The 26,435-nt window shown below is 39.0% G+C and overlaps 1 protein-coding gene across 1 annotated transcript; it reads left to right on the top strand.

Moving 5' to 3' along the window:
• The first annotated feature begins 978 nt into the window (after window positions 1-978).
• Window positions 979-26,217, top strand: LOC130906095 (thrombospondin type-1 domain-containing protein 1). Its single transcript, XM_057820028.1, has 8 exons — window positions 979-1,119; window positions 4,398-4,510; window positions 9,546-9,931; window positions 12,229-12,889; window positions 14,884-15,045; window positions 15,119-15,488; window positions 17,286-17,703; window positions 23,239-26,217. Exons 2-8 carry the CDS (start codon window positions 4,459-4,461, stop codon window positions 23,857-23,859), a joined length of 2,670 nt encoding a protein of 889 aa, XP_057676011.1. The 5' UTR covers window positions 979-1,119; window positions 4,398-4,458; the 3' UTR covers window positions 23,860-26,217.
• The last annotated feature ends 218 nt before the right edge of the window (window positions 26,218-26,435 follow it).

The following is a 26,435-nucleotide window of genomic DNA, read 5'->3' as shown; positions in this document are numbered from 1 at the left end:
TTTTTGATTGAAAATTTTACAAATTTCATTAAAACCAAAACATTAAGAGGGGTTTTAATATAAAATTTCTATAAATTGTACTAAAAGTCTTTCTATCCATGCATCGCTTTAACAGAATGTTAATAATGTTAATGCCATCTTGTTGATTTATTGTTATAATAAACAAATACAGTCCTTATGTACCGTATGTTGAATGCATATATCCGTCTTGTCTTGTCTTTCCATTCCAAAAATAATTTACAGAAAAATATGGCATATTTTGTAGATGGTTTGAATTGCGATTAATTAATTTTTAAGGTGTAATTAACTCGATTAAAATTTTTAATAGTTTGACAGCCCTAATATATATATATATATACTGACCCTAAGAGTTCTTTTTTTCTATCATACTTTGGGGGAAAAGTGAAAAAAATGTCTGATATGTTTCTCTTTCCAATGCCAAATCTGAATAAATACATTGAACACACACACACACACAAAATGAAATTAAACTGGGAGTGTGGGGGGGCGCTACGTCGCGATTTTTCACTTATAGCTGCAAGTTTTGGCCCCCATTAACCGCGAAAAACGAGGGCTCACTGCACATAGTTGTGATTAACGTTAATTCAATGTTTTAATGTTAACATCATGCTAGCAGTGCTTGGTGAGCTAAGTATTTTTGCGGTGTTATTTATGAACCAAAACCTATCATTTCTAGCTCATTATCTCACTAGCTAATGACACTGTAAACGACACATTTTCGTGATTTATATTTTTGCGTTTTTGTTGTTTAAATAACTCATGGAGTGGGCATTTTTTATGGTGTCACTGAAAACAATAGGATTCAAAGGCGGTTAATTACTGTCAAAAACCTAGTCATATGGTTCAGTTTTTGTATTTTCTCGGAAAATACATTCTTAAACTATTATTTTAGGGACGTGACGATATTCAGTGAACAATAAGAAGTTGCCATGAAAACAATGGGCACGTGAGTTGATGCTTCTAACAGTCTGAGAACAGCAGCGCACGACAACTGTTGACTGCCTCACACAATGAAATTACTGCGCCGTTTTTCCTCTTCATTCCAATTCAAAACGGAGCGAAAAGCGGACTAATATTGCCAAAAATGATTCTGGACGCGTGAGTACAGGATTTGAATGTATATTTTGTCATGTTTTGCAGCAACGGTGTTAAAGGAGATTCAAATAGGTTTATTTACATGAGTGCGCTATCACTATATTCTTGAACAAAATGAGATCTAACATGCATTTAACTTTGAATGAGTTGAACAGATGTGGCTAAACTTAAATTCCGTTGGTGTTAACAACTGTCACTGTAATTCATATCAAATAATACATTTGCTTTCAAGGAAAGTAATCATAACACGAAACTACAAAGGATCAAGATGGATATGATAATTTAAACATATGTTGTGAGTTTGGATTTGAAAAGTGAGAAGGAAGTTGTATTACGAAGATCAGAGGGTTGAGAGTGTTAGAGTCGAGTATAGTAATTGTTAATTAGACGAGATGAATTCATAAAAGTTTGCAAAAATCCTGTCACAGACGTACATGGTGTTAGAGGGCACATGGTTGTATTTAAAAAGAAAGGGAAAAAAGACAATAGGCAACCACATAATAATGTGGTAAAAAATATTGGGACAGCAAACAATTACCAAAACAAAAAACACTTAGTATTGATTTAACACAGGTTTTTCAGTTACTTTTTTGCCATGTTCAGTATGTATATTATTCATAGTCACATAGTATGACTATTAAGATTTTGCTTGCATATTTACTTTATAGTATGGATCAAAGGCAGAGTTTGACTTTTGGGGAAGAGGGGGCACAACATGGTGATGACCCCAAAACGCAGTGTCAGCAATAAAATTAAATTACAAGAATATTTACAATAATAAGTTGACAACGAGCGTTTTTTGTTTCCCATCATTCTTGAGGGGAATTCTAAATCAGGCTGCTTAGGCAATACTTTTCGCCAAGATCGTCATCCATTGAATATGGTACGCCTGCCGGTGCCATGCCAATGTAGTTACCCCAGTCAAAAGTTGTATTGTAGATTTGTGTCTTTATTATTCAATCCAAAAAAAGTTGCTTCAATCAAAATAAATATTTTCAACCAAAAAAAAGTCGCTTCAATCAAAAAAAAAAAATGTGTTTGAATGCAAAAATAAATTGGAAACTCAAATAAAAAATGCATGTGAAAGCTATTTTTCTTTCATCTATTTATATATATATATATTAGGGATTGAAGTCAAGTTTTTTTTTTTTTTTTTGATTGAAGCAACTTTTTGATTGAAATAATGTTGATTGGTGTTTTGGGCCACATTTTGGCTAGAACATTTTTCTCTTTATTATTCAATCAAAAACTAAGTTGCTTCAAAAAAATATAGATTTTCAAAAAGAAAATCACTTCAATCAAAAAAAGAAAAATTTCAATCATAGAAAAAAGTTTTTGATTGGGAAAAAATATTTGAGATTGAAAAATTTGCATCTGAACAATTAATTTTTTGATTGAAATAAATATTTCAATATATTTTTCAATATATTTATTTCAATAAATATTTTGATTAAATAAAAAAATTAAATATTTTTAGTCAAAGAAAAAAATCATTAGAAAAAATATTTTCTTCTCTAATATATATATTAAATTATATGCAAAGCAAATGACTGTCTAAGGTGCTCGAAAAATAATTTCGACCCATTCTAAAAATATGTTTTCTGTCTATTTCTTTTATTTTTGTTTTCTTTAGTTTGCTTTACAACTTATATATATATATACATATATATATATTATATATATATATAGTAAAGTCAATTACATGCAATGACACTTTCGAGCCACCGGGGGGCCTTGCCCCTTGCCCCTGCCCCCCCCTTAAAATCCGCTTATGGTATGGATGTACTGAAATCCAAATTCTTGGCCAAAACTGAAAACCACATACTGGAAACACTTTGCCAAAAACCAAAAGACCGAATAATCCACCCGTAAACAATATTTTTTTTTAGAAATTTATTTTATCATTATTTTTCCAATTACAGATAGTTCCCAGTTTACGAAGGCGCTGGCGATGTAGCCCGGGTTTCCGCGTAAATCGGAAGTAACCCTTTAAATACCTCAAATACCCTCTAAATAAAAAAATAACTATTCAAAAACATGTATGTATGTATGTAACTGTCCTTGCCAAGATGTTGGCGCTAAGTCCTAGATGGACAGTGAGCTAAGCTCCGAAATGACAGTGTCAGACGTCCATGTGGTTTGCTGAATTTATCCAGCTGCTCATGACGTCAACACTTGCAGAATGTAAAAAAAAATGAAATTAAATCAGTCTCATCTTCAATAACATCATTTCAAATTTGCGTTGACAAGTAGCTGCTGATGCAGCAATAACAAACGATTAGCATGCATCAGTTAGCATCCGCACATCATCTAAAAACAATCACAGAAACTCGCCCCAAGTGTTCGATATGATTGAAAACGCACAATAAATGCTCCAAAAGGGGTTATATACAGCCGTCGCCACTGGATGATTCGCAAGCCACAAATGTGCATGCAGGCTGTCACCTCTGTCACTTGGCTGCTCTGTGTGTGCGGGGTCTGTAAATGCGCTCGCTTCCTGTTCTACGCTTCCTGCGCCAAATAAAAGCATGCATTACAAAACAAAAGTCAACATTAAAAAAAAAACAAAAAAACAGAAAAGTCAGAATCGTGTAAATTGGGTCCGTCGTATCCCGGGGACTACCAGGGACTAACGATTTAGCTCTCGAAAGCCTCCGCCACAGAAGGCGTCGGTATGCTGGGAGTGACTTTGTTTTAGTTAATGTGATCTTCTTACACTCCTTGTATTGTTTGTAGGACAGGTGACTGATTAAACCTGATGTGGGGAAATTCTTCTGTGTTGCACCCCCTTGAGACACTTCAACAGAACAGATTTTATAGATGGCTCTCCAAGCATCTTTCTTTGATACCTCAAAATACTTCTAAACAGCAGACATGTTGGCTGTATTTGCAAGACAGTGTCAGCCAGCGTGTTGCTTCTCGCGATTTTGATTACATCATAACAAGAGGACTAAGGTTCTTAGCACTATTCAGTTCGGTGACTTCGGTCTTCAAAACATTTCAACCGAAAACTGATCATGCATCTCTAATTTATAGTAAATTACATTTTGCCGTTGAAGAAAATTGAGTTAAGTGTCTGTACATCTATCGATTGACTGTATCTTGAAATTTTGCATGTTAATAAGTTCAAATTCAAGAACCGCTAAAGAGTGCAACATGACTCATAATGGGCTGAATTGATTGGTGAAGTCTTTTTTTTCTCTCTCTCGCAATGCTTCATGAAAAATGTTCTTAATGTTGTACTGTTATGCCATTATTTTTTGCTTCTTTTGTCATTTTAGAAATCAGTGATGGTAGAAAAACAACAGCCATGAGGTGTAGGGTGAAGAACGAGACACAGGAATGACACGAGCTGTCTCGCTGCTCTCTTTGTTGCTGGGGCTCATGGGATATGGTATGTGAGACTTCGTCGGAGGTTCTCAAAGTATGTTTCCTGCACCAGACGTTGTAGTCTGCATAAGACTCACCACATGAAATGTTCTAAAAAGAGAATTATACAGTGGTTTTAGCAATAAACTGCAGAACAATACTGCATGATTTAAGTTACAGCCATGTGTATCCACTAAAGAGGAGACATCATACAGTATCTGTGCTTGTCTTACATCGGGTTTGTACCTAAAATTAGTCTGGGACTAGTGAAGTACAATAGACCTTAACAGGAATCAGCCTCTTGCTTTTATCAAATTTGGGGCCAGAGTAGTCAGTAAAAAAAGTTCTGCTATAGTCTATAGGAAGATTTTTCTTGAATAACCTCTTAAACGGAAATTTGAATAGTTCAAATGGATTGGACGTCTGTCACTGTTAATGGCAAGAAAACATCGTTTACTGATCAAATTTCAAGAAAAAAAACTGGAAAAATAAGGCAGTTGTCTAATTACCATAATTTTCGGACTAAAAGGCGCACCTGACTACAAGCCACCCCCCTACTTATTTGACAAGAAAACGACATTTGTTTATAGATAAGCCACATTGGACTATAAACTGCAGCTGTCCTTACTGTATTATGGGATATTTACACCAAAAGATATTAACCGGTAACACTTTATTTGACAGCGGCATCATAAGCCTGGCATAAGACTAAATGAACCACCATGAAGCTTTGATCCAACTGGCTGCAAAGCTTCAATGTTTCAAGAAGCTTCATTTGGCCATCACTGCTCCCTTGGGAGAGACAGTCAAACTCTGCTGCCACCTGCTGTCAACACTTTTGTCGTCCAACATGCCTCTTAGCATGCATTGCAATGCTACAAACGTAAATAACAATTCAAAATTCATTTTCTGTGCTAATTATTTCTTCAGTTACTGTTCTAGTTGTTTCATTAATTTCTAGTTATGGTATTTGGTAACATTTTATTTGACAGTGATGCCATAAGACTGTCATAAAACTGTCATAATTATGACATGACACTATCATGGGCATTACTGAATGCTTATGACAGATATAATGAAGTGTAATCCGGCAAATTATCGCACTTTTTAATTGATGTAAAAGATCTGAGCTGGACATAAATTGAGTGAGTGACATAATTTGCCGGAAGACACTTCATGACATCGTCATAAGCAGTGGCGGACTTGGCAATTTTGGGGCCTAAGGCGAACATATCCAGGGGCCCTCTTCATGGGTCAGGGGTTAAAAAGGTGCGAAGGGTGTGGAGGAAATATGTTCCGGTACACTAGGCCTGTCCTAAATGACACATTTTCTCCTGATTAGTCAGCCGACAAGTTTTACGATTAGTCGACTAATCTAATAATTTTTTTTAATTTTTTTTACTACTAATTTAGAAATGAAAATTTTGCTGACGCTTATTAATTCACAAAACCATTTTGGAACACTTAAATTCTTTATTAAAGTACAAATAATCATGTTAAAAACAATAATTAATCACGAAAAAACAATGAGGTTGAATGCTGATAGCATCTGCTAGTGCAAAAGAATGGAAAGTAAACAGATGGAGAACCCTGACTTTGCCTTTCCAACATTATTCAAAACAATTCTTTTAAAAAAATTCAAGCATTATTATTACAGTATGCTACTATATGTAATAGTAGTATAATAATTATAATAATTATGCATTGCCAATCATATTTGTCATAAAGAGTGTCATTTGAAAGCTATTCTTAGTGTAGAATCTGTATTCTGTAGTATTTACTCAACATATTATAATATTAATTCTGAAGTGTGTGGGATTAACTCCAGAAATCGTTATTTATATGACGAACATGACGTGCTTTTATTTTGAAATGTTCACCAGAGGTACGTTCGCTAAACCGCTAACCGAAAGCTTTACACTCCATAAAAAAAAACATTCTTCGTCATTGCTTGTGGTGTCACTAATAGATTTAATTTTTTATTCATTAGCAAATGCTGTTAACCAGCTCTTAAGTGCTATTATATGACTGATTGGAACTTTACTGCATTGTTTCGCCACAGGGTGTGCCGTCGTGTATTTTATGTTCAGTGTGAAGAAGAAGAAGAAGAAAGTTAAAAGAGGCTAGCGGCCTGTTCTCAATTTCTCCCTCACTGCACTTTGGCTCTCATGGAAAGCACGTCCGCTCATGTTTTCGAAATAAGCGATAGCCGACGTGCAAAGTAGCAAATGAGCTGTAAAAATAGCGAGCTTAGTGGCGTGAAAAACACGGGAGAGCTAAGTGAAGCTAACAAATATCTAAGCGGAGCTAAGCGAAGCTAAACGGCGCTAAATGAAGCTAAGCGACTGATAGTGCGTGTGTGTGTGGGAGAGGTAATATACTGTAAATGCAGCATTCAAATGGCTTTCTTGGATGGATTTGTTTGTTTGGTATGCTGACATAATTATACATGACGAATAGTTGGGGGTGCTGCTGGCTCTTGTGACCCAAGCCCTTGCTCGTTGGGGCAAGGGCAGCTGGTTGGGGGGCCCCCTACAGGTTGGGGGTCTTAGGCGATCGCCTACTTCGCCTGAATAGTAGATCCGCCTATGGTCATAAGCATTCAGTAATGCCCGTGATAGTGTCGTGTCATAATCATGACGGTCTTATGACAGTCTTATGACGCCACTGCGTTACCTATTAACCAAAATAAATCAACAAATAAGCCGCACTGGACTATAAGCCACAGGATTCCAAACGAGAGAAAAAATTTGTGGTTTATAGTCCAAAAATTACAGTAATCTAAACATGGACAATTATCTGATATTCATTAGTGAATAGGGTTGGGAAACTCTGGGTACCTCACAATACGATTTGCGATACAAAGCTCACGATAGGACAATACAAAAATTATCTATACACTGGTAAAAAAAAATAAACGAATAAATAAAAAAGCTATTTTCATCCTTCTGCTGTGATTTTAAATGAGTTAATCAATCATGCACGTCCAATCCATTTGAACTGGGTGATTCGGCAGCGATGAAACGAATGTTAATTCTATGGCCGACAGTGGCAGCCAGTGCCATGCAATGAATTAATTCTGGGGCATTTTCATTTTCTGTTGTTTTTCGGTCACTTCCTTTTGCTTTTGGGACATTTTGGGGTAACTCCTGTTGATTTTGAAGCATTTACGAATCACACGTCACTTCGTTTTAATTTTGGGTTACTGCAAGGAAGTGACTCAAGAATGTCCCCAAGTGAATAGGAAGGGACTCAAAATCAACAAGAAGTATCCTGTAAATGGCCTAAAATTAACAAGAAGTGACCTGTAAATGCCGACAAAAGACTGGCTGTGAATGCTCTGGTTTCAGTGCCAATGACAGCGCTAGACATCCAATCCAGGCAAAATGAATTGGATGTCTAGAGCCGTCAATGGCAGCCAGTGAGGTAATGTAGACAGTAATCTAATTAAAGATTTTGGTAGCGACTTGTTGGTTTCTGTTTCTTTTAAACAGTGACACCTTTTTAAAATGATATATCGATTCTTGTTGGGAGCATATCGAAATATTGCAATATATCACCTTTCTGATATATTGTCACAGCCCAATTAGATAATGGTGTAAATATTACTTAACCCTTTCCGAACGTATCGCCGGCGACGTGCTTACGCATATCATCTTTGAAGCCTCGTCACGCTGTAAATACGTCAGCCACGTGCTGCTAGTTGCTCTCATTTAAAAGTACGGAAGTTGATGTCCACACCAGTTTTTATTTGAAGTCAATCGACCAAGTAAAACGGGAGATAATGTCATTTGAGTTTTATAGTTTTATTGCACTCATAAATAAGCATTAAAACGCTGCATACACCATGTGTTTATCTCCATATTTCCATCATTTCTTGTCCTTTTTCAAAACCGAAAGCAGCACGAAAGACTACATATCCCAAGAGCCGTTGTGAGGTCAAGAAGGACGAACCTAATGTGAACATATTTAATAATTTGCCGAGCGAGGCGCCACCTAAGCAAAGGGAGGCATGCGAAGCGAGCACCAGCCGGTTGGATTGAGCGAGCGACTTTGAAACGTGCGTTATGTATCGAAAACTAAATTTAGCGCAAGCTAATGGATTATTTCATTAACTCAAGGAAGAGGATGAGACGTTTTTGTCATTGTTTTCCTCGGATGAGTTGGCGTCTCGGCGAGTAAAAGTGACAGCGCGCAAACGGCGGAAGAGCGGGCTGTGCGACGTGTGTGTCGTAGCTTCGTGCTGTTCAAGAGGAAACTTTATTGAGTTGCAAAAAAAAAAAAAACTTTATTGAGTTGCTTGCCTGAATAAATTGAACTGAACTACTTGTCATTAATTTTTAAAATACTTTTTTTCAATGTTATATTAGATTTTTTTTCTTCATTATCAATCTTTTCAATTTGTATATAGATGTGTGTGTTCGAGAAGCTTGATTGCATGTATATACTTTTGATAAGGTGATGGGTGCAATACCTAACCTCACAAAGAGATATCCTCTAAACCCTTTTTGTGTTAGATGATGTATATATATATATATATATATATTAATTCTCTCTATTTTGCACTGTTTTGACCATAGTATGAGTAAAGGCCAAAAACGCCTATGACCATACCTGCTGTTTGTGTTGAATTGTCAAACCTAAAACTATTCCGTCTTATCTTTTTCTATTGAATGTTTATGCTAACAAGTTGAATAAATATTATCAAGCTTCAAAACGGTTGGTCGAGCATGTTTGGTTGTCAATGGGACATCAACATGACAAATTTTGAAAAAAATGTTTTGTTTTGTTTTTGTCATTTTGGGTCCAAAATGTTGATTATAATTGGTCAGTGAAGAAAACAACAGTTTGGACATGGAGTTTATGGTGTCCTGAAAAAGGGGACTCAACCTGGCAAACGCAAAGGCATGCAAATTCGGCCAAAATAGGCTTAGGTGTTAAAGGGTTAAAACACAAACAGTACTTTACATTACACCATACTTAGAGGAATCACTAATATTTTGCCCCTTTCATGTTTCATCTTGCACACTGACGTTATACTTCTTTGCATCCTGGTGAAGCTTTGGCAGGGCTCAACATCTGGCCCTCCTTCCACGTCGCCCTTAGCAACGCCAGTGTGTTCGTGGACTTCAACTCAAAAGCCAACAGTAGCCTGATCAGCCAACTGAGCCTCTCTCTGATCGACATGGACACCAACGCAACCCTCCTGACCAGGACACTGCCGAACAAATCTGTCGGTCGGGTGGAGTTCAACTGCACCTGTTTCCTGTACGCCGGAACTTTCCGCTTCCTGTTGAGGCAGACCAGCACCACTGAGGAGCAGCACTCAAACGGGACGAGGCGTTCGGAGACTACCGCTTGGTGGTGGAGTTCGGAACTACGCGTGCAGTGGCCAACGTTTCACATTGCGGTCGAGAGGGTCGGGAACCACTCGGGAGCTTTCCAGGCAAGTAAATTCAAGTAGAGCTGTCCGATGTTATTTGGTAGCCGATAATAGCATTTTAAAAAATATCAGATCATATCGACTTTGGGTTTTTTTCCATTATCGGTTTTGAGCCATTATGCATGTTGCCTTCAAAGTGAATGTAGAAGCCTTTTGCCTTTGTACAAGGGCTGGTTACAGCTTAGAACAGCAGTTATGCTTATTGATATAGTAGTGCAATATAGGCACTTTTTTTCCATAACTTCAGTTGAAGTTTTTGCTCTTATTTTTCATTGAATGTTTATTTGGAAAACCTGGAAGTTGTTACATTTATCATGATTTAACCATCCAGTAGGGATCACACTATAATTGACCATAATATGTTCACGACTACATACAGTGATCCCTCATTTTTCACGGTTAGTGGGGACCAGAACCCGCTGCTATAAGTGAAAAACCGCAAAGTAGCGCACCCCCCGCACACACACACAATTTTTGGGGGGGTGTTCAATGTATTTATTCAGATTAAGCATTGGATAGAGATATGTATTAGATGTTTTTTTTCACTTTTTTTCCCCCAAAGTATAATAAAAAATACAGTGGTACCTCTACATACGATCGCTTCGACACACGAACTTTTCGACATCCGACGTAAAATTTGACTCGCCATTTGTTTCTACATCCGACGACATGCTCGAAATACGACGACAATGGCAGCACCGCAGACGAATGCACGGCGGATTTTCTTGTGTGACAAATCAACACTGGTTTCAGAAAAGGTTGGTACAGGTGGTGAAACAAGGAAAAAGTTGACGCTTACCTTCTAAATGAAGATGCAAATGACAGAAAAATATGAGCGTAGGGTGGGCATCCGTGAAATGGCTCAACAATACATCTCCATGGTCCTCCTCCGACCATCGTTCGCCAGTCTTTATAAGTTAAGCTGACAATTCTTATTGTGGTAACATCTCCAGAGAAATCGCCAACTTCGCCACGTTTTTATCATTTATTTCACAACTTATTTAAAACAAAAACACCTTCTGTCTGCCGCAATTGACGGTGTTCTCAAGAAAACATTCAAAGTGAAAGTGAAACTCAAGCTCACCGGTCTGTCTCTGGCACGTCAGCCCCGCGTTGCGTTCAGGGTCAGCAAAAAACGTCCGCCACATTAGAACCCGATTCGTTACATTAATACAGGAATTATTATTATTATTATTCCGATTTTGATTTATAATTTATTTGTTTTGCTATGTGTAATTGCCATTTGTAATAGTACCAGCAGTATTTTTTTAAGGATTTAGTGAAGGTTTTTGGGCTGTGGAACGAATTAATGGAATTATAATGTATTCCTATTGGAAAATCCTGCTCGACATACGACCATTTCGACTTACAAACAAGGTCCTGGAACGGATTAACTTCGTATGTAGAGGTACCACTGTATATATATTTGTCTGTATATATATGTATATTTTAATAAATGATTTTTTAAGCACTTCAAATGTAATAATCGTCATAAGTTTTAAACATGTTACTGTCCAACTGAATTATTTTTAAAAAAGAATAAAGTACCGTAGTAGAAAAATGATTGGCTTTATTAAATGCTTCTGTTACCTCCCTTGGCTGTGACTCTTGGAGTGACATGTGGAAATTACAAACTGTTCAGGATCACTTTTAACATGTGCCGTTTATTGCCGCGAACACAACACGTCCGGCTGCCTCGAACGTCGCCACACACGCACACATTCATTCCAGCGCGCGCTTCCTTATCCCCCCGCCCACGCATACGCGCACAAAGCCTGTCTGTTCCAAGGCAGCACTCGCAACACTTCATTGAGTGAGTCTACTGAAATCCTCTCACTTACACACAATGAGTTGCCACAGCAACTGTTTAACAAGTTACACGATGATTGACGCATGCAGCGCTTTGAAGCTCGGTTCTCTGGTAACATCAAACATCAGTGTCTTTCAGTCATGGTTAACTTTAAAAGCAACTCCAGTGCACTCACTGCCTGACCCACAACGAGCAGGGAGAGGGAGGAGAGAGCGTGAATGAGACTAGGTGACCGGCTCGGGACAGCTCATCTGTGTCTTTTTTTTTTTTTTTTTTTTTGAAAAAAAAAAAAAAAAAAAATCTGTGACGGACTGAGAGCGCGAAATTTGAAGAGCGAAGTAGCGAGGGATCACTGTATATTGGTATCGGATTTTTGGAGTTGGATAATATCGGGATATCAGTTATTGGTTAAAAAGTCATTATCGGACAACTCTAACGTCAAGCCTCGATGAAGTAGTTGAATGAATTACGATTTTTCTTCTCTCTCCAGATTGTAATTTCCACCAATGAACACTTCCAGCCTTGCTCCGGCATCCTCGACCCTGCTCTCCTCCTAGAAGTCAGCTTCATGGAGTACAACCACGTTGGACGAAAAGGCATCAACAAGGTGCAAGCCCGCACTCAACATCCAATCAGACCACTCCGTTCCCAGAAGATCACATTTCCCTGTGCCTTCCCTTTCACGGAAAAAGATTTCATACAAGTGTCGCTCCGTTCTCCCCATTTGGCGCAAGAGTTAAAAAGTTCCGTTCCTCTCTACCTGTCACACATCTTCCCTTATAAGCTGCAAGTGGAACGCGCCAATACCTATAGAAGTGGGTGCGACGGGACTATGACGGTGAAGCTTGTAACTCCACCTTGCGCTCATATAGATGGGAAAGTATTGTTGTATCAAGACAGCATTGCTGGAAGAAGGGTCGGTGTCTCATCTGGAATGGTAGCAGGGGGAACAGCAGCCATGGGATTCGGGCAAGAGGAGCCGTCCTCTCCTCCGTTGGCTTTTAACTGGCTCACTCAAGGAGAGAATGAAACCGAATTCAACTGCTCTGTTTTTTACCCGGGAAGGAGTAAGTACTGCTTCCGATTTGTGTTCAACTACAGTCGCTCGCCTAGTCCTGCTCAGACCTGCCTGGTGGTGCACAGGAGTGAAGGTGAGACTCATTTACAGTGGGGCAAATAAGTATTTAGTCAACCACTAATTGTGCAAGTTGTCCCACCTTAAAATATTAGAGAGGCCTGTAATTGTCAACATGGGTAAACCTTAACCATGAGAGACAGAATGTGGAAAAAAAAACCAGAAAATCACATTGTTTGATTTTTAAAGAATTTATTTGCAAATCATGGTGGAAAATAAGTATTTGGTCAATACCAAAAGTTCATCTCAATACTTTGTTATGTACCCTTTGTTGGCAGTAACGGAGGCCAAACGTTTTCTGTAACGCTTCACAAGCTTTTCACACACTGTTGCTGGTGTTTTGGCCCATTCCTCCATGCAGATCTCCTCTAGAGCAGTGATGTTTTGGGGCTGTCGTTGGGCAACACTGACTTTCAACTCTATGGGGTTGAGATCTGGAGACTGGCTAGGCCACTCCAGGACCTTGAAATGCTTCTAACGAAGCCATTCCTTTGCTGTCCTGGCTGTGTGTTTGGGATCATTGTCATGCTGAAAGCCCCAGCCATGTCTCATCTTCAATGCCCTTGCTGATGGAAGGAGATTTTCACTCAAAATCCCTCGATACATGGCCCCATTCATTCCCTCCTTTACACGGATCAGTCGTCCTGGTCCCTTTGCACAAAAACAGCCCCAAAGCATGATCCACCCCCATGCTTCACAGTGGGTATGGTGTTCTTCGGATGTAATTCAGTATTCTGTTAGGTTTTGTATTGGTTTTCTCCTAGTGTCACTTGTCTCTGTGATTGCCCATTGATTTCACCTGTTGTGCCTGCTCCTAGCGTATCCTTTAACCTGCATCCTCACCTGTTCCTCGTTGTGTTGTTAACCCTTTTCTGTGTGTGTGTATATAAGCTCCCAGTTTCTTTTCACTCTTTGTTGCGTCATTTTCAATTTGCAGGTCCACGTTCATGACAGCGTTTTCCCCAGTTCCTCGCGTTCCTCGTCCTGCTTCTAAAGTAAGTTGATTTGTTAGCCTGACTTTTGTTTGTGAAGACTTTTTGGATTTCCCGGTCATTTTGTTGGAACTTTGTTTTTTGTTGGCATCAATTAAAACATTATTGCACCACCTTTTTTGCCTCGCTTCCCTTTTCCTGCATTTGGGTCCACACACCACCTGCCTGCCCGTTTCCTGACATATTCTTTCTCCTCCAAACACGACAACCTGTGTTTCTACCAAAAAGTTCTATTTTGGTTTCATCTGACCATAACACATTCTCCCAGTCCTCTTCTGGATCATCCAAATGCTCTCTAGCGAAACGCAGACGGGCCTGGACGTGTACTTTCTTCAGCAGGGGGACACGTCTGGAAGTGCAGGATTTGAGTCCCTTGCAGCGCATTGTGTTACTGATAGTAGCCTTTGTTACCGTGGTCCCAGCTTTCTGTAGGTCATTCACTAGGTCCCCAGTGTGGTTCTGGGATTTTTGCTCACCATTCTTGTTATCATTTTGACGCCACGGGGTGAGATCTTGCATGGAGCCCCAGATCGAGGGAGATTATCAGTGGTCTTGTATGTCTTCCATTTTCTAATAATTGCTCCCACAGTTGATTTCTTTACACCAAGCGTTTTACCTATTGCAGATTGTCTTCCCAGCCTGGTGCTGGTGTACAATTTTATCTCTGGTATCCTTCACCAGCTCTTTGGTCTTGGCCATAGTGGAGTTTGGAGTGTGACTGACTGAGATTGTTAACAGGTGTCTTTTATACCGATAATGAGTTAAAACAGGTGCCATTAATACAGGTAACGAGTGGAGCCTCATTAGACCTCGTCAGAAGAAGTTAGACCTCTTTGACAGCCAGAAATCTTGCTTGTTTGTTGGTGACCAAGTACTTTAATTTGGAAATAAATTCTTTAAAAATCAATGTCTTTTCAAGTAGGAGAACTTGCACAATTGGTGGTTGACTAAATACTTATTTGCCCCACTGTATCAATACTTCACTATTTGATGTATGATTTCATGGTCCATCTCGAAGAATCTTGGGGGCCCTGGAAACAGTGGAGCGTGTGCAGTGTGAGCTGTGGCGAGGGCGTCAGGGAACGTGTACGCGAGTGTTTATTGCCCTCTGGAGTGGAAGGGAAGCAGTGCACTGGAATGAGGAAGAAACAGTCAATTTGCTCCCTGGAAGACTGTGCAGGTCTGTGCAAGGGTTTGCCTTGATAAAAAGCTAAAAATGCAGTGAAAAATAACAAACATTTTCTATCCCTCAGCATTGCAGGGTCCTTCTCCATCTCTACCTCCGTTGATGGCAGGAGTTTCCCCCCTTAGTGGCAATATGGCAGTGTTTGCCGGAATTTCCCTCTGCCTTGCCGTTATTCTGGCCACCATCGTGATTACCGTCTGGAGGAAGTTTTGCCACAGCCCTCAGTGCAGCTCCGTCCGCAGGGGCTCTGCACATTCCCACGGCGGGCGCAAACTCTCTGAAGAGGCGTCCATTTGCGGCAGCAGCCTTCCAAGGTCGACTCAGATACAAGGGCCTTTCCTGGGTACACCTCTTCCTCAGACGACGGTACTGCCTCTCTCACAGGATCCAGAGAGGCTGTCCCCCACTGGTCAGAAGGTGCTGCCTCCCATTTTTGGGTATGTAGTTGATTCAAGTTTTAACCATTAGCGGATTTTAAGGGGGAGCCAGGGGGGCCAGGCCGAAAAGTGTCATTGCATGTAATTGACTTTCATATATATATATATATATATATATATATATATATATATATATATATATATATATATATATATATATGTCAAACGATTAAAATTTTTAATCGAGTTAATTACAGCTTAAAAATTAATTAATCGTAATTAATCGCAATTAATCGCAATTCAAACCATCCACAAAATATGCCATATTTTTCTGTAAATTATTGTTGGAATGGAAAGATAAGACACAAGACGGATATATACATTCAACATACGGTACATAAGTACTGTATTTGTTTATTATAACAATAAATCAACAAGATGGCATTAACATTATTAACATTCTGTTAAAGCGATCCATGGATAGAAAGACTTGTAGTTCTTAAAAGATAAATGTTAGTACAAGTTATAGAAATTTTATATTAAAACCCCTCTTAATGTTTTCGTTTTAATAAAATTTGTAAAAATTTCAATCAAAAAATAAACTAGTAGCCCGCCATTGTTGATGTCAATAATTACTTACAGAATGCTCATGGGTGCTGAAGCCTATAAATTCAGTCGCACCCAAGCACCAGCAGAGGGCGCCAAAACTCCATAAAACACAATTAACATGTGGACACTTCACTCTACTGTCATTTAAATCTGTCTGAGCGGGGCATGTGCATTAATTGCAACAAATATTTTAACGTGATTAATTTTAAAAATTAATTACCGCCCCCTAACGCGATCATTTTGACAGCCCTAATATATTGTATAAATATATATATTGTATAAATATATACTGTATATTAGAGGAAAAAATGTAATGATTTTTTTTCTTTGATTGAAAATATTTTTTTTATTGAAGCAACTTTTTGGGGGATTGAATAATTTAGACACAAATGTCCTAAACATAATATGGCCAAAATACAAAAAGGATTGCTTCAATCAAAGAAAACTTTTTCAATGAAAAATTAAGTGTTCAAATGCAAATTTTTCTATCTCAAATATTTTTTTTGCATTCAAAAACTATTTTCTATGATTGAATTTTTTCTTTTTTTGATAGAAGTGATTTTTTGAAAATCTTAATTTTTTTTGAAGCAACTTATTTTTGATTGAATAATAAAGACAAAAATGTCCTAGCCAAAATGTGGCCCAAACACAAGTCAACATTACTTTAATCAAAAAGTTGCTTCAATCAAAATATCAAAATAAATAAATAAAAATTAATCAAAGAAAAATAGCTTTTACATGCATTTTTTGGAGTTTCAAATTTATTTTTGCATTCAAACACTTTTTTTTAAATTGAAGCGACTTTTATTTGGTTGAAAATACATATTTTGATTGAAGCAACTTTTTTTTTTTTTTTGAATGAAGCACTTTTTTTTTTTTGATTGAATAATAAAGACACAAATCTACCTCCATGTGGCTCCGCCCAGGGGATACAATTTTTGACGGGGGTAGCTACATTGGCACGACACTGGCGAGCATACCAAATTCAATGAATGACGATCTTGGCGAAAGTTTTGCCTAAGCAGCCTGATATAGAATTCTCCTCAAGAATGATGGGAAACAAAAAACTCTCATTGTCAACTTATTATTATAAATTTTCTTGTAAGTTAATTTTATTGCTGACACTGCGTTTTGGGGTCATCAACATTTTGTGCCCCCCCCACCCCAAAAGTCAAATCCGCCTATGGTTTTAACACACTTTGAAGCATTTGAAAATCAAAGATTAATCAATAAGCTGTGTATCCCCAGGTATCGATTAGCTCAACAGCAGTTAAAAGAAATGAAGAAAAAGGGCTTAAAAGAAGCCACGCAGATGTACCACGTCTCCTCCAGCCCGGTTCACGACACGTCAGTAGAAACCAAAGTTTCGACAAACACCTCACCGATCGCGTTCTCCCTTTCGGAGCTTCCATCGCAAGCTTCCAGGATAACAGCAAACCGACTGAGTCCCAGAGCGGACCTTGTCTCGGCTCCTGGCTCCAAGTGGCACGATCGCACTGCTGATTGGGTGGAGATGGTTAAGAGGAGCGGTGTAGCAGATGTGACAGAGAGACCGATGGGACACGCGTACCTCAAGAATCCAAATTTCCGCAGGACCTCCAGTTTTTCTGACACAAAATCTCAGCTTCTATCTTCAGGACACTTCCGAGACAGGAGCATGACTCAGGTGAACATTTCAGATGTATTTATTGATATTTGTTCTTTTTTTTGGCAACACTTTATTTGACAGTGGCGTCATAGGACTGCCATAAGACCATCATAATTATGACATGACACTGTCATGCATTAACGAGGACACTTCATGACATCTGTCATAAGCAAGAGCATAGGTTTCCATAGGGATGGTAGGGGCATAACACCATCAACTTTTCAGGATGCTCAAATTGTCCCCACCAACTTTTAATCGACCTTATTTGCATTATATGAGACCAGTTAAACAGGTACTTGTCTTCTTATATTTTGTAAGAATAGAGTTGACCCTAAAATTATTATTATTAAGTGACATATTTTCATTATGTTAAGACTTACAGTGGGGCAAATAAGTAATTAATCTTACAGTGGGGCAAATAAGTATTTAGTCAACCACCAATTGTGCAAGTTCTCCTACTTGAAAAGATTAGAGAAGCCTGTTATTGTCAACATGGGTAAACCTCAACTATGAGAGACAGAATGTGGAAATAAACAGAAAATCACATTGTTTGATTTTTAAAGAATTTATTTCCAAATTAGAGTGGAAAATAAGTATTTGGTCACCTACAAACAAGCAAGATTTCTGGCTGTCAAACATGTCTAACTTCTTCTAACGAGGTCCAACGAGGCTCCACTAGTTACCTGTATTAATGGCACCTGTTTTAACTCATTATCGGTATAAAAGACACCTGTCCACAAGCTCAGTCAGTCACACTCCAAACTCCACTATGGCCAAGACCAAAGAGCTGTTGAAGGACACCAGAGACAAAATTGTAGACCTTCACCAGGCTGGGAAGACTAAATCTGCAATAAGTAAAATGCTTGGTGTAAAGAAATCAACTGTGGGAGCAATTATTAGAAAATGGAAGACATACAAGACCACTGATAATCTCCCTAAATCTGGGGCTCCATGCAAGATCTCACCCCGTGGCGTCAAAATGATAACAAAAACGGTGAGCAAAAATCCCAGAACCACACGGGGGGGACCAAGTGAATGACCTACAGAGAGCCGGGACCACAGTAACACAATGCGCCGCTCGGGACTCAAATCCTGCACTGCCAGACGTGTCCCACTGCTGCACGAAGTACACGGCAGAGGTTGCGCTAGACTTTTTCGTTGTCTGTCATTTTGACTGACAGTGTCATAAAAATCCGGTCATAATCTATTTTTACCCGTCACTTACATTTTTAAAATGATAATAATGACATATTCAATAGTATTTAGTTTTCATTCATTTTTAATTAATATTCTGTCCGAACAAGCTTAACAAGAGGCAAACAGACAGCGGAGTGCACCAATCAGTGACGGGCAGACGTGCCGTTAGCAAAGCGACGAGGGCAGGACGAGGGACTTGCGCGCGGAAGTAAACATACGAGGAGAACGGAGTCTATTCAACATGGCTAGCACGAGACAGACTGTTGTCAATGACTCGTGTCGATGTGTTTTAGCTCATTTAAAACTGAATTTACCACGGATTGGAACATATTCTCGGCTCTCCCGTTCGCCATCCGTGTTGTTATAGAAACGACTTTCGGCGCGCAAGAGTGACGTTGCTCGTGAAGAACACGTCACGCAAATGAACAAATCTGATTTGTCGATTGATTTTGTACCTACTCGAGAGGCTGTGTCCCAGACTTTTCTCTCAGTGTTTTAAAAATACAGGGAGAACAGTCTGGCCGTGCCAGGGAAACACTCCTTGACATTTTTCTGAGTAAGGCCAACGACGTCATGCAGAGACAATAGCTAATTAATATGCTCACTCGCCACCCTGTGGTCTGGGGTGTGAATTGCAACCTGTCAAAATGACAGATGGACTTCAGTTTTTTCCGTCACCGTTTTAAAAAACCGGTCAACGTCGGACAACATTCGGTTAACGCGACCCCTGCGTCCAGGCCCGTCTGCGGTTCGCTAGAGAGCATTTGGATGATCCAGAAGAGGACTGGGAGAATGTGTTATGGTCAGATGAAACCAAAATAGAACTTTTAGGTAGAAACACAGGTTCTCGTGTTTGGAGGAGAAAGAATCCTGAATTGCATCCGAAGAACACCATACCCACTGTGAAGCATGACAATGATCCCAAACACACAGCCAGGGCAACAAAGGAGTGGCTTCGTAAGAAGCATCTCAAGGTCCTGGAGTGGCCTAGCCAGTCTCCAGATCTCAACCCCATAGAAAATCTGTGGAGGGAGTTGAAAGTCCGTGTTGCCCAACGACAGCCCCAAAACATCACTGATCTCGAGGAGATCTGCTTGGAGGAATGGGCCAAAATACCAACAACAGTGTGTGAAAAGCTTGTGAAGAGTTACAGAAAACGTTTGGCCTCCGTTATTGCCAACAAAGGGTACATAACAAAGTATTGAGATGAACTTTTGGTATAGACCAAATACTTATTTTCCACCATGATTTGCAAATAAATTCTTTAAAAATCAAACAATGTGATTTTCTGTTTGTTTTTTTCACATTCTGTCTCTCATGGTTGAGATTTACCCATGTTGACAATTACAGGCCTCTCTAATATTTTCAAGTGGGAGAAATTGCACAATTAGTGGTTGACTTAATACTTATTTGCCCCACTGTACATTTTCCCCCTCCACCCACTTTGAAGAGGAGGGATATTAGAAGTTTTTCTTTTCGGCTAGCAGCAGCCACTCTAAGTAATGTAAAAAAAAACGTCAGTGTTATTTAGGTGGGGAACACACCACTAATTTTGCTACTGAAAGTCCGACCTGCATCAGCGTTAGCATAACAATAAACTGTGTGAAATGGCTAACCTGCAAAACTTGAGTAGGAAGCTGTTACAAGAGAAGTGTCCTCCTTTATGTGTTTTCATTAATTGGTAACACTTTATAATAACTATCAGTTTTACTAGTTAACAGATCATTAGTAAACTGTTGATAAATGAATTATTGGTGATTTGTGAAGTATTTGTTAACAGTTTGTTAAGCATTTACAGGGTGTTCCAATATGGTTGACCCCATTCTAAATGCCCATGCTAGTTGATGGATCTTAATAAAACTATATAGACTTTATGTTGAAGGTCATAAGTTTTATTGGTTAAATATACAAAGAAAAGTACAAATATTTGTTGGTTCTATGGCAGATTTTCATAAATGTGCAACATGAGCGCTGCCTGCAAAATGCCTTATCAAAATGCCTTTTCTTTTGAAGTGAACGGCATTTCTTAACCTGAAAAGATAAAACTGCCAAATGTTACACAGAAAAACTTGAAACGTTTCTACACAAACTGTGTTTCAGGTTAAGAACACCCTGTAAATGCTTAACAAACTGTTAATAAATACTTCACAAATCAACAATAAATCATTTATCAACAGTTTACTAATGATCTATTAACTAGTAAAACGGATAGTTATTATAAAGTGTTACCCATTAATTAAACTGTGAGAAATGTAGTGAACTCTGCTGGAAACTAGAAAAACGTGAGCAAAAAGCTGGTTAGAGAGTCTGTTTCACAGGAAAGTGTTGACAGTCAAAAACCACATGCTGCTGCTTTTCTTCTTGTAAACCGCCTGGTTTAGAATGGAAGGAAGTCTACAGGATGTTTAATTTACACTTTTGAAACCAAATGCCTATTCGTGCATTTATTCATTAATCAAAATGTATTAATATTCCACATTCTTTATTTTAAAATACTTTCATTTGCACCATATGCAGACATTTTGCAGATTATCATACAATAAGGTATGAGTCTTATGACGCCACTGCCAAATAAAGTTTTACTTTTTTTATAACCTTAATTTAGCGAGTCCCTTAAAATATTTCAGCTTTATTTCGTATAACGAGTACCAGCAGTAGTACATCGACTCCCTCTAGTGCAGTACTTCTCAAATAGTTGGGCGCGCCCCCCTGGGGGGGCGCAGAGCGATGCCAGGGGGGGCGCATGTGACCTCGGGGAACATGTATTTTTTTTTTTTTTTTTTTGCCGTACTGGAATAAAGTGTACTTGCACATCCACTCAGTAGGTGGCAGTGGCGCTCTCATTTTCAGAGTGCGCGCAGTATTTTTGAACTAAGGAAGAGCACTCAGCACACACAGACAACAAATATGAAGAGCAGTGTGCCACCGCCGTTTTCGAAAGCCTTTTCCGACCGGACTCACTCACGCAGCGACTCACTGTCTTGTCCGGTTCTCACGTCGCCGCCCGAGAAGTGCCATTTTCGGCTTGGGATCGTCACGACGACCGCCCTCACCTACGGTTCTACCTCGGCCGCCGTGAATGCGCTTTTTTCGTGCCGTTTGCCTTTTAGCTTTGACTTTTAATACAGTGGGTGATGAGGAAAGACCACTGTTTACTGTGTCTAAAAATAATTATAGCAGACAGCCAGAAGCCAAATCAATTAAGACGCCACTTAAAGAAAGACCCCAATCTCATTGTTAAGCCGCTTGATTTTTTCAGTGAAAACGTGCCGAATATTGCCAACAATCGTCCTGCTTTGTCAGTGTTATATCAGTAAACCAGTGAGCATTGTTAGCATGCTAATTGCAAAATAACTCATTGCAAAGGAGGAAAATACTGTGAGCAGCAAAAATAAAAACTCTCCTGTCCAAGGACACTTTTTTTTTTTTTCTCTTTTATTCAGATTTGTTTTTTCGGTCAAATTTTTTGGCACATTGTCCTCATGAGTGAATGTTTCTAATCAATTTTAATTTGTTATTATTTACTGATTTTATTACATTTTATTTTTCTGTATCAAATGGTCAAAAATGTACCTTGAGTGTATTTTTTAGTTTGGATGTGAATTTTTTTTTTTAATTCAGGCAAATTGATGCACGTTAAGTCTTCTCTGTTACAAACAAAACAATGTTAATAAAGTTATACTTTATTATAAGTTGATCTATGTTACTTTTTTTCTTTATTAGAAAAAAAGGACACAATGTTAGGCAGATGCGTATTTATAATAGTAATTTTATAGACAAATGATACTATTTACATTGGCGGCAGAGAGTTTGGGGGGGGCGCGAAACATTTTCTTCTTCCTTGGGGGGGCGTGACAGAAAATAATTGAGAAGCACTGCTCTAGTGGCACAACCAAGATTGACTGAATTAAATGTTGAAACATCCTTTTAATCCACTACAACTCAGTTGTAATTAACTTCAACTTCAAAAATATTTACATTTAAATATTAAAATTTAAAAAGTATTTATTTTGAGTTATTTATTTATATATTTGTTTTTCCTAAGTGCAGTTTTAACGCTCAAACTGAGGCTCATGGATACAACTTATTTTCTGAACATTTTAGCCTTCTACGCTAGCATGTCTTAAATCATTGTCTGCCATTGATGGCACGAGATGTCCAATTTATTATGTTTAGGAGTCATCATTCCGTGCCAGTCCCTATCAGTTATAATGGATTGGACGTCAAGTGCCGTTAATGGCAGCCTATTACTTACAATGTCAAACTTACCCTGCCCTCTTTTACCAGTCTTTCCTGTCCTCCCTCTTGCACATCTATTACTGTCAATTGTACACTTGAAATTATTCTCCTGTTCAGGTGGGATCTCGGACCCTTCCTGAAGGAAACTCGTGGACCAAAGAGAGAAGACAGAGGCCTTCATTTAGCTCCTATCCCATTCCAGAGCATGACACCCCAAAGTTGAGCCATTCTAAAGGTCACAGTAGCGACCAAAGGAATCCCAGGATTAAAAATTCCCCTCCACCTCATAGTAATGAAGTGAAGCACACAGGAACCAACACCTCACAGAGACACGTGGACCACTGTAATTTCGGGGAGAAAAGTAGCGATCTGGGAAGCAGGGCTCAGGAGGGAATCTCAGGGATCGGCGGTCCGCTCGCAAGTCCCGACGGTCAGTACGGAGCAAACCTGAGCGTAGAACGAGCCGAGCAGAACTGGAACCGCCGCGGTCCGTCGCCTATCCAGAGGAATATGCTGGCACGGAAACTAAAGGAAGCTCAGGCCTGCTTGAACGACAGAGGACGTCAGCGTAGCGCTACCTTTAGCGTGCCGACATTGTACCACGGGAAAGACAATGATCGACCACGTCCTGGTTCTGGATGCTATAATGTTGGCAACAAAAGCTCTACTTACAAGCTGAGTGAAGTGGAACAAAAGATGCTGGACTTTTCACCAACATACGCAGAAGAGGAGATTTGAAAAACAACAATTTATCACCAATATTTCCATGAGTTCCTTTACATCGGAGATTTGAAATAGACTTACTGTAAAGTGTTTATTAATGGCAGTGTTGTTTTTGGCAGCCCTTTTAATTTTCGTCTTAGTCTTTTGGACGATAATACTTATTAGTCTTAGTCATATTTTAGTCATCCCAAAATGTGTCTAATTTTTTGAATGAAAACTCAAGATTAATTTCGTCTACTTTTCGACATATACTAAAAATGTTTTCGTCTGTAAAATGAAAATAATTTACTCCAAAAATATTGAATAAACATTGACAGACTAGCACATGATGTAGCATCTACAAGGACAACGCCAACTTAGTGATAACACACACCCAGCCGGAAAACAGTACATTATTTTCAATGAATTATACCCACCTGGACGTAAAAAAAAGTTGTCCAAGAGTTTAAGAGGATGCTATTAGCATTAGCCGAATGCTAACATGAATGCTATGCTAACGCCATTTAGTGTGTAATGATCACTCAACACAGACCTTTAAAGTCTAAAGCAATGTTGTATATTCACTCTGGCAGAGAAATGAAAACAAATCTTACCGTGTGTGCAAGCAAGGGTGTGGGCCAGTACGTCACGAGTGACACAACCAGACACTGCTACGATGCAGGCTAACTCCATATATAATGTGACACATTCTGAAAATGACGGAAACTATTGCGTATTTTCTTATCGTCAGACGAAAACTGGCATCCGTCTCGTTACGTTCTAGTCTCCCAAAACACGTTTTTAGCTATTTATCGTAGTGTCATGATCATGACAAAAGTGTTTGTTGAGGAAAACAAAACTGATTGATGGTCCAGTACATTGACGATTTTTAAAAAACGGCGTTTTCAGTTTTTTTTTTCCTGGTGCTGACAGTTTGAACTTTGATAACACAGCGCTGTATAATATATAATACATTCACTAGTGTAGTATTGGATAGCACAAATGCAAGATAAGATATCCTTTTATTCAGGGGCGGAACAAATTTTAACAGAGCCCGGGTGCGATGAGTAAAAACGGGCCCCCCGAGTGGAACGTCTGATGGGTGGGGGTTGCTAGTTGCCAATTATTGGCGGGCCCCTCCTCAAGACAGGAGGGAGGGGGGCTGGTGCTAATGAAAAATTTGTTGGGGGCCCCTCCAGATGACCTGAGGGGCGGGGGTGCTGACAGAAATATTTTAACTCTACAGGTAGTGCCCGGGTTACAACGTGCCCGACTTACGTGATTTTGACTTTAAGACGCCAGAGTCCACCATTTTGTCTGCAGTCGTTTTTTTATAATGTTGATTTTTGTTTTTTGATGCATGCTTTCATTTTGGCATAGGAAGCGCAGAGCAAGTAATACTTCCGCATGTGAGTAACAGCGCATGTACACACGAAGAAGAACATACAGTATTAGCGCTCACGAAGAAGAGTGCATTTGCTCCCACAAAGACGTCGCGCAGCCAGGTGAGATAGAGAGAGGGGAAAGATTACAGCTGCAAGCCTGCGCGCACATTTGTTGCTTGTGAAGCATCCATAGTGGCAACAACTGTTTACACTGTCTATTGTGTATTTTCAATCGTGGTCGAATACTTAGGGCGAATTTATGTGATTGTTTTTGATGACGTGCGGACTCTAACTGATACATGCTCGTCGTTTGTGTGGATTTTTATTGCTGTATCGGCAGCTTGTTATAAACGCAACTTCGAATTGATGTTATTGAAGATGAAACCGGTTTAATTTCATTTTTATTTTAGTTTCATTCCACAAGTGTTGATGTCACGAGCAGCTGAATAAATTCAGCAAACCACCTCGACGTCTGATATTGTCATTTTGGAGTTTGGCTCGCCGTCTAGCTAGGACTTAGCTCCAACACTTGGCGAGGAGAGTATGTAACATACAGTACATATATTACATGTTTTTGGATAGTTATTTTGAGATTTAGATGGTATTTAGGGGTACTTAAAAGGTTAATTCCGATTTACGCCGCCAGCATAGGAACGGAAATTGTTCGTAACCCAGGGACTACCTGTAAATCACAGCTCCGCTAATCTTACCCTTCTTTTGGACCATTACCTCGGCGAACCACACCCCCTTTTACGCCTGCAAACCAGGCTCCCTTGAGGCCCGGGTATGGCTGCACCCCTAGGACCTCCCCGAAGCTCCGCCCCTGCTTTTATTAGTCCTACGATGAGGAAATTGACAAAATAATCTTTGTGTATGGGAGGTGTAAATACAATACAGTTACTGTATGTGATCTCTATTTTCAACAACAGTCTGGACATTATCCCTTAGGACAAACAGTTATTCACTCTGATGCACTATTTTTAGTTAGTGTTTTTTTTTTTTTTTTTAAATACAGTAGATATATTAGTTTAAAAAAGGTTTTTTTGTTTTTTATAAAGAATAAAAAAATTTAAAATTTAAAAAAAAACGTTCAAACGTCGTTCTGTTTCAATTATTCATTGCAATTGAGTAAAATGTAAAAAAAAAAAAAAAAAAAAAATGGAAAAAATGTACATTTCAGATAAATGGACATGTTTTACCTATGTGAAATTTGATAAAATTTGACAA

Source organism: Corythoichthys intestinalis, chromosome 18 (assembly GCF_030265065.1).
Source record: "Corythoichthys intestinalis isolate RoL2023-P3 chromosome 18, ASM3026506v1, whole genome shotgun sequence".
NCBI lineage: Eukaryota > Metazoa > Chordata > Actinopteri > Syngnathiformes > Syngnathidae > Corythoichthys > Corythoichthys intestinalis.
Note: the sequence above shows the minus strand (reverse complement) of the source record. Positions and strands in the feature narration are given on the sequence as shown.

Excerpts from the sequence above, each read along its gene's own strand:
- LOC130906095 (XM_057820028.1), top strand. The coding sequence starts at position 4,459 with ATGACACGAGCTGTCTCGCTGCTCTCTTTGTTGCTGGGGCTCATGGGA. Across the intron at positions 12,890-14,883 it reads GGTGGTGCACAGGAGTGAAG|AATCTTGGGGGCCCTGGAAA; the intron begins GTGAGACTCATT and ends TCCATCTCGAAG. Across the intron at positions 17,704-23,238 it reads GAGACAGGAGCATGACTCAG|GTGGGATCTCGGACCCTTCC; the intron begins GTGAACATTTCA and ends TCTCCTGTTCAG.